The 20,723-nt window shown below is 44.7% G+C and overlaps 2 protein-coding genes across 2 annotated transcripts in view; one reads left to right on the forward strand and one right to left on the reverse strand.

Annotated features, from left to right (window-relative positions):
* ipo11 (importin 11) overlaps window positions 1-20,723 on the forward strand; it is a 194,575-nt gene that overhangs the window by 162,341 nt on the left and 11,511 nt on the right. The gene's annotated exons all lie outside the window — the stretch shown is intronic.
* Window positions 4,547-6,461, reverse strand: LOC130914022 (uncharacterized). The gene is made up of 2 exons (XM_057833070.1): window positions 5,358-6,461; window positions 4,547-4,912 (listed from the first exon to the last, which is right to left on the reverse strand). The coding sequence occupies exon 1, from the start codon at window positions 6,423-6,425 to the stop codon at window positions 5,643-5,645; it is 783 nt and encodes a 260-aa protein (XP_057689053.1). The 5' UTR covers window positions 6,426-6,461; the 3' UTR covers window positions 4,547-4,912; window positions 5,358-5,642.

Raw genomic sequence — 20,723 nt, forward strand, 5'->3', positions numbered from 1 at the left:
TCTGACAAGTCAGTTGTTAAATTGATCCTAATACATCTTAATTACTAATGTGCCACGCATGGCTCTTTACAGTGCAAGCTAATCTCAGGCTGATTGTTTGCTCAAAGGACTTCAAAGTTAGTGTAATTGAAGTTGCACCTTGAGTTCAAAATTCCCACAGGATTGATAACGTATCCCTCATTTTCTGAAGAGGGAGTTTGACAAAGTACACCATCAGTCACTTTACTTTTAATAAGGACTTGCTAAGGAGAGATGAGAGACATGTTAATGAATTACTCACCTTGAATAATTGGCTGCAAAAACTGTTAGTCAGACATGAAAACATGGGATTGATTGATGTAGAGTTTTTTTTGGTTGGTTTGTTTGTTTTGTTTGTTTTTTAAACAAGTACTTGTAAGCACTAGAGAGTAGATACAAATACACCCCATTAGTTGCTGCAAAGAAACAACTTAGAAAACACATTTATTGACTCCCTCTAAACAATTTGCACACCCCGAAATAATTAAAAGGTCAACCATTCATGTTGTATCCAGAATGTGTTTTTAATCAAAGTAAGTCACCTTATTGAAATCTTTACCCATATCCAGGTCTCCCTCATGAAGCAAACATGCACCTCTCTTTAAATCTTAAGTTCTTGTCATTTTGAAACCGTCTCATACTCCTGCAAAATATAAATTTTTTTAGGTTTCACATGGTCTCACGCAAGCTGCAAATCAAGGTTTTCCCCATGTAATTGAAAGGAACACTGTTAATGGTGCAGTCTGTTTTTGATAATAACCAGCATTTACACCCTCTACCAATTCCTATTAGCAACACATATTCCAATTTGTGAAGCCTCATTTCGTGAGCAAATGACTGCAATCAAATTGTAATCCTCCCACTACATCAGACCATAAAAAGGCCCAGCAAGGCAATGAAGAGTGCTTTATACACTGTTGGACAGTCTGTCCTGTCCTGTCAGAACCTTCTTAAATATCTCACACTAAAACAAGCACCTCAGCGATCCATTAAGTCTCGGCATGGTCACTTAAGATAATGATTGTATTGATCTCTTTGGAAATTTTTATCAATGTCATATCGCTGTACAACAAAAAGTAGACGCTGACCAACCGTCTAGAAATGAAGTATTATAATGAGTACAAAGGACAAGTGAGGTTAATCTTTGAAAGTGAATCACATTATCTATTTATTAGTAGGGTTTTTAAATCAATCCTCATTTCATTCAAAGTATCGCACAAGAGGTTGTTCCTGAGACTGCACTTAATGGTATGACACCCGGTTATATTTCTGAAATGCTCACATAATATCACACAACGGGGTCACTCTGATCTTCATATATGGCCCTTCTAAATTTGCCTAATGTAAATAAAAATCAAGCGAAGGTGACGTTAGCCACAATGGGGCTGTTGAAATGTGCTACTGAACACAAATTAAGTTGAATTGAACAAAGAAAATTTTCCTTTACTGGGGGGCTTACATACTGTAAGTGTGTGTTATTTTAAAATCATGATATATACTGGAATCAGTTAAATGCACCTGTAAATCTTACATACCCTTGAATGTTTATCCAGATAAATGTTAAAATGCATAGATTTAAATGGCTGTAAGGCTTGTGTTTCCAGTGTCTGCCTCAAGTCGATCAGATTCTTTCAAGCAGCTGTGAGATAAGCTACTTGAACTTTGGAAAAGACAAAAGGTTATGGAAAAAGCTTATATTTACTGTTTTAATATGAACTGGGGGAATTTGTGATGCTTTTGATATCAACTGAAGGCCACAGCCAGGTAGACGAACAAAGATTTCAGCCAAAACTTTTGAAGTATTTAGCATGTAATGAGAAGAAAAACAATAATAATAAAAAAAATTAACCTGAAATACTGGAATGTCTGAAAAAAAATTGAGACTGTTTCAAGTTGGATAATAAGGAAGTACTTGTACATATGGCTGAGTTGTGAGTCAGGTACTTTTACTGTTAGCAATAAATAACATAGAAATAATCGTTGTTTTGCAGCTGTTTATTAAGATTATTTTCAGATAGCTACTTAATTAATTAGTAAATATAGTAATTTAGTATATAGTCATTTCCTGTCATGTTCCTGGGGAAGGTGGGATTTGCTTCATCACAATTTTTGCTTAGCTTCATCCATGCATCACCAGTGTTGTTTTCGTCAACAATGACGATAACGAAAATATTTCGTCGACGAACAATTTTTACATAACAATGACATCACGATGATGAGCTAAAAACGTGACTTGGGAGACCAGAACATAGCGAGACGAATGCCAGTTTTAGTCTGATGAGTTGACAATGAGACAAAAATTCGACATAGTATCTGTCATATGTTCACAATGCATGATATTTTCATATTGTATGTGGAGTGTGTTAGCTTGCATCGTAGCAGCGTTTGAGTCGCGTCACTCATGTGAGATGTGCTGCGCCTCCATTTCACTCTCCTCACCGGAGTTCAGGATGTGTCTAGAGCTAGGCTGTGCTTTATCTTGCTTGTTTGGAAACACTATAAGATTTGTTTTCTTATCTTGGCAAGAGAGAATATGCAATGCTGCTTTAGCTTTTAAAGGTCTGTGCTGAGTGATCATCAGATGCTTAATGTAAATATAACTCTGGCTTTAGACTTTTAAAAATTAAAAGGGCTCACCTAGCTCTGGTTTAGTTGTACGTATATACAGTATGTGATGATAATATAAAGAAGATATTTGTGTAGTTTGGTGGTGTGTGTGCAGGGAAGTGTTCCTGACAAAAATATCCATAATGTTCCTGAGAGGTATTATAGGAGTTAGCATGTCTGCACTTGTCACAAATTTTGCCACTGTGGGTAAACCTATTAGCTGAGCTCCACTAATGACACAGACTTCTCCTTAGTTGGATAAGCTGTCGCAGTTTTTTGAATGAGTCAATGTTTAGAAATAGAAAGTGATATAAAAACCGACTTAGGCTATGTATACAGTGGTATGAAAAATTATCTGAACCTTTTGGAATTTCTCACATTTCTGCAAAAAACATCAAAAGTGATGTGATCTGATCTGTCAAAATCACACAGATGTAAAAACTGTCTGCTTTAACTAAAACCATCCAAACATTTACAGGTTTTAACATTTTAATGAGGATTGCATGCAAACAATGGCAGACGAGGGAAAATAAGTGAACCTTCTGCCTAAGGAGACTTAAAGAGCAATTTAAACCAATTTTTACCAAACAATTTAAGTCAGGTGTGTGCCAAATCACTGATGAGTGGTTTAAAGCTGCCTTGCCCACTATAAAACACACACCTGGTAAGAACTGTCTTGATGAGAAGCATTGTCTGATGTGCATCATGGCTCGGTCAAAAGAGCTGTCTAAAGACCTGCGATCAAGGATTGTTGATTTTTGTAAAGCTGGGAAAGGATACAAAACCATCTCTAAAAGTCTGGATGTTCATCAATCGACAGTCAGAGAAGTTGTCTACAAATAGAGAGAAATTGGCACTGTTGCTCCTCTCCCAAGGAGAGGCCGTCCACCGAAGAAGACGGCAAGAGTTCAGCGCAGAATACTCAGAGAGGTAAAAAAAAAAAAGAACCCTAAAGTGTCTGCTAGACTTACAGAAATGACTGGCACAGTCCAATGTCTCTGTGCATACATCTATATTTAAAACAAGAATGGTGTTCATGGAAGCACTCCACAGAGGGAGCCACTGCTGCTGCTGCAAAAAAAAAAAAACATTGTTCTTGTTTGATGTTTGCGAAAAGGCACTTGGAAGTATTTTTTGGACTGAATAAACCAAAGTTGAATTGTTTAAGAGTAACACACACAATATCATGGGTGGGTGAAAAATGGAACCGTTCACCAAGATCAGCACCCAATCCCCACAATAAAGCATGGTGGAGGGAGCATCATGATTTGGGACTGTTTAGCTGACTCAGGGCCTGGACAACTTGCAATCATTAAAGGAAGAATGAATCCAATAGTTTTATCAGGATGTTTTGCATGAAAACCTGAGGCCGTCTGTCAGACAATTGAAGCTAAAAAGACGACAGATGCTACAACAAGACGTCGATCTAAAACACAGAAGTAAATGAACTTCAGAATGGTTTCAGAAGTTAAATAAAACAACAACAAAAAATACACATTCTGGAGTTGCCAAGTCAAAGTCCAGACTTGAACCCCATTGAGATGCTGTGGCATGACCTAAAGACAACGTTTCATGCCAAACGTCCCAGGAATCTGACTGAAATATAGCAGTTTTGTAGAGAAGAATGGGCCAAGATTAGTTCTGATCGATGTGCCAGACTGATCTGCAGCTACAGCAGTACTTCTCAAATGGTGGGGCGCGCCCCCCCAGGGGGGCGCAGAGCGATGCCAGGGGGGGCACGAGTGACCTCGGGGAACATGCTTTTATTTTTTTTATTTTTTTTGCTGTACTAGAATAAAGTGTACTTGCACATCCACTCCGTGGGTGGCAGTGGCGCTCTCATTTTCAAAGTGCGTGCAGTATTTTTGAAGTAAGCAAGAGCACACGGAAGAGACTCATGCAGAGCTGGACTCACGCAGCGACCCTGTTGGAGAGGCAGATTGTGGACTGTATAGGTTTCTGGTTCAATTTGGGTTATGGTCCGTTCGCCCCGGGGTGTCGGTCAGAACACAGGAGAAGGAGAGCGGAGTTGGTCTTTTCACCTTTAATCCAACTTGACAACAGATTGGCAACTATATACAGGCAGCAGGGTGGCAACAGGCAGAACTATTTACATAAATGGCACTTGTTTGAGGAGGAAGGACTAGCTGAGTGTGAGTGTGTTAAATTAGCTGCGTGCGAGGAGCTTGTATGTGTGTATGTGTGGAGCTTGGGTGTGTTGTGGATCCAATATGTGTGCGGGGAGGGAACTTGACTAGGCATATATATATATAGGTTGTGTGTGGTTCTAAAGGAGAGAAGAAATACAGTATATTAGTGCCAATGCAATAACAATACACATTGAGTGCAAATATAGTCACCAATACACGCATATCTTACTCGCAAAGTATTACTGAACACAAAGGTGGGGGCGAAATGCGCACGCACACCCGGAAGCACGCTTCGTGCACGTGCGGCCAACTTATCCACAAAGTAGCGAAACTAAACAGTTTTACACTCATTTGAATGTATATAATGTCCAAGAGATGCTTAACAAGCACATCCTCTCTTAGCATAAATGTGCGGCAAATATATAACGCAAACAACGCTCTCCTCGGCGCAGCAAGGACGAGCGGGACCGCGAGGACAAGCGGGCGCAATAACTACCCGCCGACGTAACTGTAAACACGAACGTCGCGCTGATAGCGGCTCTAACTTCACAAAACTTAATAACATGGAGGGAAAATACTCACGTTCATTCAATGACGCACACGGAATGCCTTTCCCTCACACACGTCTTTACAGGCGGCTGCACTCGTCTTAACTGGTGGCTGCACTCTTCCGAATGTGCACCTGGTGCTACTCGCGCCACTACGCTACTCTCAATCCCACAATGCACCGCGCGCGTGACGTAGTACAAAAACAGGAAGCGACGGTTACCATGGGAACGAACTAATAAACAGGAACCTTTCTAACAGCCGCCCCCGAATGTATGAAGTACATTCGCTCTTAAGAAAGGTGACCAGGTCTTTACAGTCTTACGCTGGATTCTTGTCGGCTGCATTGTCCTCCTCGTTGTCAGCTGAGACAGCTGGAAGTGTGACTAACCTGGCCACTGGTCGGGTGTACTCCTTGTCGCCGACCCTCACGACAGCAGAGCGTACCTGTCCATCGGCGCTTGGGTTGACACTGATGACGAGTCCCACTGGCCATGTCGCTCGAGGTGACTGCGGGTCCACCAGCAGCACGACAGCTCCATCGGTGATGTTGGCTCGCGTTGACTGCCACTTCTGACGAGTTTGCAGGCTGGGGAGGTAGTTCCTCAGGAAGCTGGACCAGAAGTGGTTCGCCAGGATTTGTGAGTGCTTCCAACGACGGCGGCTCAAGAGGGCAGTCTCTGGATACACAGTCTGAGGTAAGGAGCCATCCAGCCGCCCCATCAACAGGACGTTTGGAGTCACTGGGTCGGGATCGTGGAGACTGGATGAGACGTACCCCAGTGGCTTTGAATTGAGGATCCCTTCCACTTCGAGAAGCACGGTTCGTAGCACTTCCTCTGGGACTGGTTGGGCTCCCACTGTGGGATAGAGGGCAGCTTTCACCGACCGAATTTCCCTTTCCCACACTCCCCCGAAGTGTGGCGCTGCAGGAGGGTTGAAGTGGAAGCTGATCTTCTGCTTGGCTAGCTGCTCTTGAAGGTCTGGAGACATGGCAGCGAACGATTCTCTAAGCTCTCTTTCTCCGCCACGGAAGTTGGTTCCCTGGTCGGAATACAACTCTGCTGGCGTTCCACGACGTGCGATAAACCTTCTGAGGGCCATCAGGAACGAGTCGACGTCGAGTGTGTTCAGGAGATCCAAGTGCACAACCCTGGTTGTGAGACACTTGAATATTATACCCCACCTCTTCTCGATGCGTCTTCCCACTTTGACTTGGAAGGGCCCAAAGCAGTCCATTCCTGTCGAGAAGAAGGCTGGTTTGAAGAGTCGCAGTCGCGCCGGTGGTAGGTCAGCCATTTTGGGAATTGCAGGTTTGGCCTTCCAGCGGCGACATTCCGGACAGGAGTGCTGGTAGTGACGTACGGCTTCCCGACCTCTCAGGATCCAGTAGGAACGTCGTATTTCTGCGAAGACTCTCTCTGGTCCAGGATGATGCAGGCGACTGTCGTAGTCCTGAATGAGCAGTCTGGTAGAAGGGTGGCTTGCGTCCAACACGACTGGATGAACAGCTGATGGTTCCAAGCTCTCGGCGCGGCGTAACCGTCCTCCGACACAGATGAGCTGTCTTTCGCTGTCCATCTCCGGCGATAAGGTGATCAGTCTGCTGCAGGATGAGACAGGTTTGCCGACTTTTAGGAGTCTCACCTCATCTGGAAAACTCTCTTGTTGGGCTCGCTGGAGGATGAGCCCCTCTGCTTTGCGGTAATCTTCAGCGGTGGGATTGCTGCTCTGATCTGCCGCCCCGTGAAGCTCCTGCACTGTAGCTTCTAGCAGTGCCTGCCAAGTGTCGTGCTGCTCGGCCCATGCGGCGCTGGCTTTGGTCGCGATGGCACCACAGAAGGTAGACTTCCTCAGTTCTGAGACATCCTCGTTCTGGACTCCACTTGACAGGACTGGCCATTTTTCTGGTGGTTGAAGGAGGAATGGAGGACCTTGACTCCATCTGTTTGGCTTCACCAGCTCTTGTAGACTCTTGCCCCTTGTGATGTCATCAGCAGGGTTTCTCTCAGAATCTACGTAGCGCCAGGACTGGGGGCTAGTGAGTTCTTGGATTTCGGCCACTCTGGTGCCAACGAAGACCTTGAAGCGACAAGACTCGGACTGCAGCCATGCCAACACGGTAGTGGAGTCTGTCCAGAGGACTGTTTTGGCGACCTTGAGCGTGAGTTCTCTTTCAAGGAGCTTAGCCAGCTGTGCTCCTGCAACAGCTCCACACAGCTCCAACCTGGGCATGGAGAGCAGACGCTTGGGTGCAACTTTAGAGCGAGCAAGTAGGAAGGAAAGATGTACCTGACCTTGCTTGTCGATCGTCCTCAAGTATGCCACCGCACCGTAAGCTTGCTCTGAAGCGTCAGAGAACACATGGACCTCTCTGACGACGCTCGACTCATCTACTTCGGCTGGTAGATATGCTCGTGGTAGGCTGACTTGGGGAAGAAGGTGCAACTCTTGCTCCCAGCTGTTCCATGCTTGCAGGAGGTCTTGGGGAAGGAGTGGGTCATCCCAATCTCTGTGCTTCTCCCACAGACGTCGGACAAGCATCTTGGCTCGAGTCGTGTACGGGAGGAGGAATCCCAGAGGGTCATACTGACTGGCCAAGACCCGGTAGATGTTCCTCATTGTTGGGACGCCATACTCGATGGGTCGGTGCTTGTAGCTGAGAAGGTCTCTTTGACAATTCCAACTGAGTCCAAGTGTGGATTCAGTGGAGTCTGCTCGATCTTGGGCGAGCCAGAGCTCAAAACTCTCTGACCTGGCTTCTGGAGGTAGATGTTCAACGACGCTTGGCACGTTACTTGCCCACTGGCGTAGGTTGAATCCACCTTTTGCTAGAAGGTCTCGAAGTTTGTCTACCAGGTCTTTGGCCTCCGCCGGGGTAGGAAGGCTCTGCAGCAGGTTGTCCACGTAGAAGCACCTTTCGACGGAAAACTTCACGTCATCTTGCTGCTGACTGTTTTCGAAAACGTGACGTTGTAGGGCGAAGGTGGCGCAGCACGGACTGCAGGTGGTGCCAAATGGTAGGACTTGCCACTCCAGCACCTCTAGGGGCCCATCTGTGGTCACATCACGCCAGACAAACCGGAGCAGTGGACGGTCTTCAGGGAGGAGTCGAACTTGATGAAACATCCCCTTGATGTCGGCACTAAGGGCGACAGTGTGCTCGCGGAAGCGCAGCAGCACTCCCAGGAGTGAGGAGCCAAGGGTTGGCCCCGGCAGCAGTGAGTCATTCAGGCTCTGGCCTCGGAACCGATGCGAGCAGTTGAAGACGATTCGGTTCTTACCGTGATGACTCACCATGTGGTGCGGGATGTACCACTCTTCTCCCCCTTGGTTAACTTGGTCAGGACGAAGCTTTGAGACTGAGCCTGCGTACACCAACTTCTGAATTTCCGCGCTGTATGCCCGAGCGAACTCTGGGTCTTTAGCCAGCCGTCGTTCTGTACTTCGGAGACTTGGCAGAACGGCTTCTTTGGGGGCATAAAGCACAGGCATGTCTTTTTTTCTCAGAAGGGGTGTGGCATATCGAAGGATCCCTGCCACCTCCAAACGAATGGTCTTTTCCTCCAACAGCGCCACTGCCGCTTCATCTTGCTTGGACCTGGTTACGACTTTCTCACTTCTGAAAGGGAGTGTGTCTAGCTGCCACAGCCTTTCGACGTGCTTATACAGTTCTGCGTCGAGTGGCGACACTGATGTCAGTAGACACTGCTGTGGATGCAAGGACTGCTGGACAAACTTTGCTGGGCCTTGGAGTGCCCAGCCCAGTCTGGTGTGAATTGCAGCAGGCCCACCTGGTCGACCAAGTCGGACGGGTTCGATGGCGGTGATCAGGTGCGGATGATCGGACCCAATGAGGACTAGCGGGTTTGCGTTCTGGAAGGATGTGATTGGTATACCAGCTAGATGTGGGTACCTCTTCTGCAGCCTGTCCATCGGGTATGACTGGTCGGCCAGACCAAGGCGAGATGCGGTGAAAGCTTTGGAGACTCTGAAGCTGGTCTTGGGGTTGGCAACTGGAGAGATACGGAAAGACACGGAGGAGCCAGGGAGAGTTTGGACGTCTTGCCTGATTGTCCTCAGGGGAAGGTCCTCTCGGGTGCCTCGTAGACCGAGCTCTCGTGCAGCTGCTGAAAGGAGCATTGTTCTTTCGGACCCGTCGTCCAAGATGGCGTACGTGGATATGGTACGTTTGCCATGACGTAGGAGCACTTGGACACACTTCAATAAGACTCTGTGATCTTGTAGATGGCGATCGACGTACAATACCTCAGTGGCCGGGGTCCTTTGCCAGCCATCTTCACTGCTTGAGGGTTGCGATCGGCGGACGTTGACTTCATGAAGGACCTGTAGGTGCTTACCTTGACACAGGCCACAAGGCTTCTTCAGGTCACACTGTGCAGCTTGGTGAGGCCTAGCACAGCGCCAGCACCTCTTATTTGCCTTAATCCATTCTGTGAGTCTTTCTTTACTCAGCTTGGTGACTTCAGAGCACTGACTGAGGAAGTGCTCGTCGTTCTCACAGAAGGGGCAGTAATGCTTGTTTCTTCCCTTGTTCCTCTTGGCGGCCTCTGTTTTGACGTTGTCGTCTTCTGGGCCCTTGGATCCATGGAGGACGGTAACGGTTCTTGGTCGTTGGCGACTGTCGGACTTGACTGCATACCTCTCCCTTTGCCCTGTAGGTGGCTCATCGAAATCTTGACACCACGCTTCATGTTTCAGCCAATTAGCTAGTTCAAGGAGAGTGGGCACAGTACCTGGCTGTCGGCGGGTGCTTCGCCGGAAGTCTGCTCGTTGTTCTGGAGGAAGCTTGCCGAGCAGTCTTGCCACATGAGACCCACAGCGAAGTTCTGCTTCTCCGTCAGCGCCCAGTGTCTTCAGGAGACCGACCAAGGATTGCACGTGGAGGGCGAACCGCTCGAACGCTGCAATGTCACCACGGCGAACGTCTGGTGAGTCGAGGACGCTCGCTATCTTACTTAGGGCTATTTTGTGAGGTTGACCAAATTTCTCATTTAGCGCCAACAACGTGTCACTGTAGGGGGTAGGTGAGTTGAGATAGGAGTCCGCTATCAACTTTGCCTCTTCAAGCTTTAGGTGGTCAACGAGTATCTGGTACTTGAACAGCTCGGTTCCGTCCGTCGGCAATAGGTTCTCCAGCGCGATCTTTAGGCGTGCAAACTCACATGGGTCGCGGTGGCTGAAGTAGGGTATGGATGGGTGTGGCCCCCTGTAGGTCTGTTCAGTTCTGGCTACCATGCCGGAATGAAGTGGTACCGGGGCTTGCTGGCTCTGTCCATACCTCCACGGTGGCTGCTGCGGCGGAACTGCTGTTTGGCTGGGCCCTGATGGAACATAACTGGCTGCGTAGGATGGTGAGATCGAAGGCAGCTGTTGTGCATACGCAGGCTGATGCATATTCGGCAGCAGTCCGGGTGTATAGGGCGCGGCGTAGGGCGTAGCTCGGACTGGTGTGGGTTGGTAACTTGGCTGGAGAGGTGGTTGCTCCACAGACTGGTAAGGCTGCGCTGCCGGCGAACTGTAAATCCGGAGGTTGCTGCTAGCTTGCTGGGGCTGGAAGTGTGGAGGTGGCCTGACCTCTTGTGGTGACGCTTCGGCGTTGTTGGCTGCCATGGCGCGGCTCTTTAGCTGCTGGAGTTGTACGATTAGCTGGTCTAATCGCTCGGTTGTGGGCTGAGCCGACTGTTCTTCTCTGTCCGCTTGGTCGGGCCATGGTGGAGGTTCCGGCCAGTCCTCTTCATCTTCGACTTGAGGAGGAGTGGTTTCCCTCTGGTTTGGAGCCGAGTGCTGTGAAGCTCGCTGGAGACTTGACACGGCTTGAGCTAACTTGCGCATTTCTTCTTGAAGCGAGTTGAGTGCAGCTACGTCAACTTGTACAGCGTGCTGTGATTGCTGTAGCAAGCCGCTCTGAAGTTCTTCTCTTATCATGGTGCTTGACGAAACAGGATGAGGTGTAGGTGGCTCTCGACGGTTGGCCCTGGACGCTCTCGATAGATGCCTTGGGTGGGCTAGCTGTGTTTCCGGACTGTAACGCTGCCCTTCTGGGTTGTACAGGTCCACCTCGTGGAAATCAGCATCCCGCCGGTGGTACTTGTCGTGGTGAGGAGGGCTGGAACGGTGGGGGATCATCTCGTCCGATCGTTCCTCTTGAGATGGCCACACTAGCTCATGTTCCTGCCTGTCTCGCTGCCTGTGCCATGTATAATTGACCTCGTAGTCATCTAGGTGGGTTGGTGGACGTGTCCACCGCTTGGGCCGTGCTCCACTGGCTTCGAACTCCATCTTTTCCAAGGTAAACGGACCAATCCGGCTCGAAGGACCAAAATGTGTTGGAGAGGCAGATTGTGGACTGTATAGGTTTCTGGTTCAATTTGGGTTATGGTCCGTTCGCCCCGGGGTGTCGGTCAGAACACAGGAGAAGGAGAGCGGAGTTGGTCTTTTCACCTTTAATCCAACTTGACAACAGATTGGCAACTATATACAGGCAGCAGGGTGGCAACAGGCAGAACTATTTACATAAATGGCACTTGTTTGAGGAGGAAGGACTAGCTGAGTGTGAGTGTGTTAAATTAGCTGCGTGCGAGGAGCTTGTATGTGTGTATGTGTGGAGCTTGGGTGTGTTGTGGATCCAATATGTGTGCGGGGAGGGAACTTGACTAGGCATATATATATATAGGTTGTGTGTGGTTCTAAAGGAGAGAAGAAATACAGTATATTAGTGCCAATGCAATAACAATACACATTGAGTGCAAATATAGTCACCAATACACGCATATCTTACTCGCAAAGTATTACTGAACACAAAGGTGGGGGCGAAATGCGCACGCACACCCGGAAGCACGCTTCGTGCACGTGCGGCCAACTTATCCACAAAGTAGCGAAACTAAACAGTTTTACACTCATTTGAATGTATATAATGTCCAAGAGATGCTTAACAAGCACATCCTCTCTTAGCATAAATGTGCGGCAAATATATAACGCAAACAACGCTCTCCTCGGCGCAGCAAGGACGAGCGGGACCGCGAGGACAAGCGGGCGCAATAACTACCCGCCGACGTAACTGTAAACACGAACGTCGCGCTGATAGCGGCTCTAACTTCACAAAACTTAATAACATGGAGGGAAAATACTCACGTTCATTCAATGACGCACACGGAATGCCTTTCCCTCACACACGTCTTTACAGGCGGCTGCACTCGTCTTAACTGGTGGCTGCACTCTTCCGAATGTGCACCTGGTGCTACTCGCGCCACTACGCTACTCTCAATCCCACAATGCACCGCGCGCGTGACGTAGTACAAAAACAGGAAGCGACGGTTACCATGGGAACGAACTAATAAACAGGAACCTTTCTAACAGACCCACTGTCTTCTTCGGTTCTCACGTGTCCGGCCGAGAAGTGCCGTTTTCGGCTTGGGATCGTCACGACCACCGCCCTCACCTACGGTTCTACCTCGGCCGCCGAGAATGCGCTTTTTTGGGGCCGTTTGCCTTTGACTTTTAATATAGTGGGAAATGAGGAAAGACCACTGTTTACTGAGTCTAAAAATGATTATAGCGGAGAAGCCAAATCAGTTAAGACGCCACTTAAAGACATTCGACCTCAATCTCATTGATAAGCCGCTTGATTGTTTTTCAGCGAAAATGTGCCGAATATTGCCAATTGTCACAATCGTCCCGCTTTGTCAGTGTTATATCAGTAAACCAGTGAGCACTGTGGTGAATCAGCGAAAATAAAAACTTTGCTTCTGTCCAAAGACTCTCCCCCCCCCCCCCCCCCTTCTATTCAGTTTTGTTTTTCGGTCAAATGTTTTGGCACGTTGTCCTGAAGAGTAAATGTTTCTAATCAATTTGAATTTGTTATTATTTACTGATTTTATTACATTTTATTTTTCAGTATCAAATGGTCAAAAATGTACCTTGAGTGTATTTTTACAGTTTGGATGTGACTTTTTTTTTTTTTTTTTTTTTTTAACTTCAGGCAAATTGATGCACGTTAAGTCTTTTCTGTTACAAGCAACACAATGTTAAAAAAGTTATACTTTATTATAAGTTGATCTATGTTACTTTTTTTCTTTAATAGAAAAAAAAGGACACAATGTTAGGCTGAGGCGTACTTATAATAGTAATATAGACGAATGATACTATTTACAGTGGTGGCAGAGAGTTGGGGGGGGGCGCGAAACATTTACGTCTTCCTTGGGGGGGCGTAACAGAAAATAATTGAGAAGCACTGAGCTACAGGAAGCGTCTGGTTGAAGTTATTGCTTCCAAAGGGGCGGGGGGCACAAAATATTAAATGTGATGGTTCACCTACTTATTTTCCCCCTTCTTTCATTGTCTGCATACTATCCCAGGCATGCAAACTTGCCACCTTTCGGCGAAATTTCACCGTTTTGAAATCAAAATGGGTCATTCTTCTGAATCACGTAGCTCCTAGGAGAAAAAAAAAGGGGTGGGGGTGTGGGCTGTCAATGAGCGAGTGAAACCGTTGACTTCAAAACTGTAGTCCATGCTCAAAACTACACGATAATCCAATGACCTAGACCTATCACCGCCAGTCTTTTCTCGTGACAACAAATGACTGACAATAGTGAGAGACAGGAGCACAGTTATCACCAATCAGCAATGAGGAGGCGGAACCCCTCTCCGTCCCAGCTTCTCTGCCGGACCCGTTGGAAATTGCGGCAAGGTAAGGGATTAATGTCAAAAATTGTTAACTTCTTAAAGCTGAAAGTTTGAGTGATGACCTTTAATAGACTTCATAAATCATTCAATCGTGTCGTTCGATCAATTCCTGCGCTTGTAATGGTGTCTATAACACAAGTATTCGCTTAATTTCTTGATAACAGACTTCAGACAGTCCTCGATATTTCACCGCCTCGTAGAACGCAGTTACTCGATGTAGCTCTAACTGCGGAGGGGCTAACTAGCGCCTTTCACACAGGGCTTTGCTAGGATAGTTAGCGAACGTCAGTTGGGATCTGAATTGTCGCCGGTTGGTGTTGTGACGAGTTATTTAAGGCCCCTTTGTAAAGCGCTAGTTCACCATAAAAATAAATCACGAGCAATGAGGTAACTAGAGTGATGAACTAGTGCCTTCCATACAAGTCATGTTCAGGGCTTTGTTAGTAAAGTTCTGAATTGTCACCAGTTATTTTTGACAACGAGTTATTTAAGGCCCCTCTATACTCCGATAATTGCAGAAAGGGAAGAGTTTTGCCTTGTTGTGGAGGTCGTTTCATTTGTTTAGCCATCGAGAGTTTATCAAACCGGAGAGCTCCGCTACAGGTCGCATTTGAAAGTACCGCCATTCCCGCGCTGTTCGCACACCCCCCCGTTCATAAAACAGCCTACAGGTGTACTTCTGTTTATCCAGTATGATGCCCTATCAATCGAAGTTAAGGACCATGGGACTAATTGCTTTGGTTGAATGTAAATAAAATTATGATCACTACAGGTAATCCTTTTGAAGACTTTTAATTTTTTTATTCTATCTATCTATCTATCTATCTATCTATCTATCTATCTATCTATCTATCTATCTATCTATCTATCTATCTATCTATCTATCTATCTATCTATCTATCACATAATAGTTAAGTGGAATTTATACTGTACCTGTAAATTCATATTTTATGCTGTACAGCTGGTCTCTGCTTAATGCAAATGGGACATACTGTATATTTTATAATTTATATATTGTATAATTTGCTACTTAATGCGTCTTATATGTTCTGATTTCAGGATGAGAGATTTAGACTTGTATATGTTAAATTATTATGTACTGTGTTTAATTCGAGATGTCTCTGGTTGCACTATGAAATGCACTTTTCCGCACATGCCGTGTATCCATGTTACTTTGTCACCTTTTTCACCCCTAACCAGTTTGCATGCCTGTATCCTCATTAAAATATGAAAACCTATAAATGTTTGGGTGGTTTTAGTTAAAAGTTTTTTTTATCTGTAATTTTTACAAAGATCATATCACATTTGATGACGATTTTATGCAGAAATGTGAGAAAATTTCCAAAAGGTTCAGATACTTTTTATACCACTGTAAATGGGGCCTTTTAACCATATATCTTCTGCACCATCGTAATTCTTTTTATTTTCTTCTTCTGCTCTCAAGGCGTTTTCAAATCTTCCTTGTGTCCTTTCTATCTGATTTATCTCTTGAATCATTCAGTCTCATTTATCCTGAACTTTGTTGAGGGTTTTGAAGTTATTTGGTATTGGTCTCATCATTCCTCAATCCCTCTTTGTACGCCAGATTTTATTTAGCCCCACTTGTTTGCTTCTATTGTATTGTTTATGCTGGTATCACTATATTGATTTTTTGTTTTTCCCCCCTTTCATCACTTGTGCATGTTTTGCACCACTTTCTTGCCGCAGACCCACTTTGCTAAAGGGTAGAACACTTCTGATTTCATGTTCAGCATTAATCTTTTCCCTCCCCCAGTCTTTCTGCTGCTCTGACTCGCACTCACACACAAACCCAGTTTTTGTCTTTCCGCCAGTCAGTCATTGTGAATCTGATAACATGAATGAGCTGCTTGCTCATGTAAAGTTGCCTGAACAAGCTTCAGATTTGTATAGTATTTTTTGCGGTCAATCAGTCGAATTGCTCAATTTGAACATTGCCTAATTTCTGAAAAGTAATCAATAATAAACTGACATACAGCTCTTGGGAAATTTGTTTTGGAATATGACATTTGTGACACTTTGACATTGTATGTGCAATGCCATTACATCAGTGTGACTCAGTTCTACTATGCGGTTATGTTAGGGCTGGGCGATATGGCCTTAAGCACGTATCGCGGTAAATTGAGCAGATTTACCTCGATAACGATAAATGACGATAAATTCACCCAAGCGGACTGTTATATAATTTGAAAATCTGAATCAATGCATGAAATACAGATTAACCGTTTCTTGTTGATTTATTTACCAGCTTTCAATTTAATATGTTTAACAATCGTACATGCAGTCTAAACATTAAGTATACAAAAATTTATTGTAAACAATCAGAATTCACGTATGAACATTTATAACAGCTTGTATGGCTTGAACAGTGTACATTGTCAAAATCAATATGCCTGTGCAAACATGTCATTGTAATACAAATGACTTACAGCTTGAACAGTACACTTCAAAAAGACAACTTATTGTTAATGGCTGCTGTGACATATTTACTTAACACAAGTGTTTACTTCAAGGTTTCAGTTTTTTTTTCCCAGTGCATTTTTTAATACATGCGAGCACACATGAACCCCCACACAGAAACACACACATTAAAGCTGCATTGATCTAATGACACATAATTAAGCACATACAGAAAAATAGCTGGGGCCATTAAACAGTCATATTAATATTTTCACTGTTGGATTGTACTTTATGCTGAATGCTTTACTATCACAACAGCCATCTGGAATCACACATAGACAGAGATACACAATAACGTGACATACTAATTGCTAGATGCAGTCCGTGCCCAATCCACTCATTAAGTTCAGCTGTTTCGCCAAGGTTAGAGCCGCTATCCGACTCCATCACGTTTATTTGTAGCGTTAGCCACTAGCGTTAGCCTGTGGCTTGGCTACTAGTAGAAAGCATTGAAAGCATCCTCTTTGGGAATCGTGAGAACAAGGGAGGACAGCACGTGAAAGCCTGTCTGGATGCCGCCAAGAGTCTATTTAATGTCGGGTGAAAGTTTGGCGAACCTCCCTTAAGCCAAACTCCATCACGTTTGCTGTTAGCGTTAGCCGCTAGCGTTAGCCACAGGGCTCTTGTTTGTTTGGCTTCCTGATAACCACGTGACTCCATACGTAAGCACACTTTCTGCTTTCTTAAAGGGGAATGAACATTGCCGAACAACACAGGGTCAAAGCGGGATGAAAAGACTATATTTTCTTGTTTTATTAAATTTACAGTCATGGTCAAAGTTACGTCGGTCATCGTGAAGAATTTCGGTGCCAGTAAATTTTCGGTTTACCACCCTGCTCTAGGTCAGGGGTTCCCAACCTATTCCACTAAGGCACACTGTGGGTGCAGGATTTCATTCTTACCAAACAAGATGACAACACTTTTTCCCCAATCTGGTGTTTTACAAGTGCAATCAGTTGATTGCAGTCAGGTGTGGCTTGTTTTAGCAGAAGCCTCATTGGTTCAACTGTCTCTGCTGGATCGGCTGGAACAAAAACCAGGACCCACAGTGTGCCTTGAGGACTGGGTTGAAAACCCCTGCTCTAGGTTATGTAGTTATCAGGATTTCCTTACTGTATAAAAGATCTGAGTTAAGTCATTCTATCAGAAATGCTGATATATCCCAGTATAAAACTAATGAGGAGTTCCTTACTGTATAAAGCAAAAGATCTGAATTAAAAAACATTCTATCAAAAATGCCTGTATCACGTTATAAAAATGAAATACTGTAAATGACAACGTGTAATTCCAAAATGCAAAGCACATAAAGTAGTAGTTATGATTTAGTTTTTTTCCAAATGGAGAATGAGCAAATGTAGGGTTATTTTTGTCATTGTTCCAGAATGGGAACAATATTGTTCTCATTTGACCTATTCTGAGATTTAAATCATTTTATTGACTGATTGATTATATTTTATTGCCCGATGGATTTTATTGTCCCACCAAATGACATTGTCTATAATACCGTGTCTGCATATGAAAAAACATTTATACAGTATTTTAAATATAAAATGCAGTCTATCATTATGCAACATTTTATTGACTTTATTACTGCCTTAATCTTCTTTTAATTAACTTCATTCACATTCTATGAATTTAAGTTGTGATAGTTGAATTTAGTGCACTACCTAGTGTTCCTGGACATGAATGCTTTCCTCCTTGCCAAAAGACTGAAGTGTTGGCAACGTGTTTGAAAGGGTTCTCTGTATTGACTAATTGATCAGAATCATTACAAAGCACAGGCTCAATCTCCTCTTGTGAACCCTTGTGAGTCAGTCACTGTGAGTGACAACTGCCATATTTAGGATGACCTACATAAAGGATTTGACAAAATGTGTGTCAAGAATCGATAAAGCGGGTGATATGTTGCTCTTCATCAAATGTGACAGCTTAAGAGCTCTACTGCAGTCATGTCGCGCCGAGGCTTTACGGCTGGCCGGGGTCGCAGATGTCATGTCAAAAACTAGCAAATAGAATTAACATCTGCTTGCGTGTAATCCAGTCAACCCCACGCTGTCAGCAACGCTTTTCGTTTACGCTTGAATTCATTAGACAGCCTCACAGCTCATTAGCTCACGTGAGTGTGTATGTGACCCAGTATTCTCACTGTGTTCGCTACACATGTGGTAAATCTGTGTGGTGATTATCAGTAAATTTAATCTCTCTGTACTAATGAAGAATGTGGTTTTATGGTTGTCTCAACCTGTAAAATGTAACATCTCAAATCCCATCAGAGGATTTCTTCAAATTTCATTTACTGATTAGATTTATGGCCAAATGTCAAAGGCACCTGAATCTCAGTGTTTCATTTCTGTGAATGTAATATCACTAGAGGAATGTTTTTATCCTTTCTACATACATAGACCAACAGTGCAAAACATTAATCTAACACAAAAAGGGTTTGGAGGATATCTTTTTGTGAGGTTAGGTATTGCACCCGTCACCTTATCAAAGCATTATACGTACAATCAAGTTTCTGGAACACACACATCTATATACAAATTGAAAAGATTGATTGTGAAAAAAATGTAACATTGGAAAAAAGCATTCTAAAAAATATTTACAATAACCCAGTTCCATTTCTTCAGGCATGCCACTCCGTTTCGTTGTGGAACAAGACACTGGGCTACGTTACACAGCTCACACTACCAAGGGGTGTCATTTCTTCTTCCGCCCTTTGCGTTCTGCTATCACTATTCTCACTTGCCGACTCAGCCGAAGAAAATGACGACATATCTGGCCCATTCACTTCGAGTTGATGAAATGATGCATTTGCTTGCCCCAAATTTAGTTTTCTATTTATCTTGCACGTTTCAAGGAGTCGCTCGCTCATTCCATCCGGCTGTCGCTCGCTAGCTTGCCTCCCTCTTTTTAGATGGCGCCTCGCTCGGCAATACAGTGGTACTGCTACATACGAAGTTAATTCGTTCCAGGAGCTTGTTTGTAAGTCGAAATAGTCGGATGTGGAGCAGGATTTTCCCATAAGAACACTAAAACCTTAATAAATACTGCATATTGTCCGTCAGCTTATCGTGTTTACATATTAACGCTACGTACATTCCTCCTATTACTGTGTGTTTTTCTGCTTGTCGAAGGAATCACTGCCTACTAAACGAACCCAAAAACCTTCCTGACAATCGTTAACATTGATTAATCAAAATGGTGAAGGCATGTGTGGCGGTTGGTTGCAGTAACAGAGAAGATAAACGGTCATTTTAGTAGTTGCTGTGTGCCCATTGTTAAAAGGGCAAATCTCGAAAGCAGCACGGTTTGTTTTATCTCAGTCCATGATGCGTTTGTGTCGACAGCCGTTAGACAGCGGCGAAAACGTCAATATGATACCAACGCGATCTCAGACATCATCAGACGGAGACTACGAAGCTCGTCGCCACGGGCGCACAGCAAGAAGGTGAGGTGCCGAAAAATAGCCGCCCTACGTGAAATGTCCCCCCTGACGGGAGCACCCACACGGAAACGACTTTCTTATACCGTGAATATGTATTATTTTACTCTGCTTGAAGTAATAAATGGCATACCTGTGTGATTGTCATTGGGATATAGTCGTGAAAACCTGTGGACTAATACATTTATGTTCAAAGATGGTTATGTGGCCCAGTCCACGATTTGTTACTAAAATACAGTACTAATATTTTGTGTAATTTAATTATTTAAAACTGATCTTACAGTCGTAAATCCATTACTGTAATGCGTCCATGAAAACATTTGGTGTTTTCACGTCAATAAAGCGTTATAAATAAGCGCTCCCGTCAGGGGGGGACATTTCACGCGGGGCAGCTATTTTTCGGCACACACCGGCCCGTTGTCGATCAAGTTTCATTTTACAATCGTGACAACTGAGGCTCAGCTGACCAAATGTCGGTTTATATTCGGGCCAGTGCCGATTTTGGGTACCAGACTCCTCATCGTGACATAAACTGGAGTATGATTGGAAATTTTGTGGTCTCAGGACGAGCGCTGATGCACAGGACGGGACCGGACGGGAGGAAACATCGGTTTGGGCATCAAATATGGATCTGGCGAATGGATCGACCAAAGCTTTTCCAAAAACGGCTTTTATGCAACTCATCCAATGAGTTTACAGCGTCTGAAAGCACCGGGGCTTCCATAATTTGCAAGTGAATCCACCTTTAGAAACTACGATCAATAACAATACGG

This window comes from Corythoichthys intestinalis, chromosome 3 (assembly GCF_030265065.1).
Source record: "Corythoichthys intestinalis isolate RoL2023-P3 chromosome 3, ASM3026506v1, whole genome shotgun sequence".
Taxonomy (NCBI): Eukaryota; Metazoa; Chordata; class Actinopteri; order Syngnathiformes; family Syngnathidae; genus Corythoichthys; species Corythoichthys intestinalis.

Excerpts from the sequence above, each read along its gene's own strand:
- LOC130914022 (XM_057833070.1), bottom strand. The coding sequence starts at position 6,425 with ATGGCCCTCAGAAGGTTTATCGCACGTCGTGGAACGCCAGCAGAGTTG.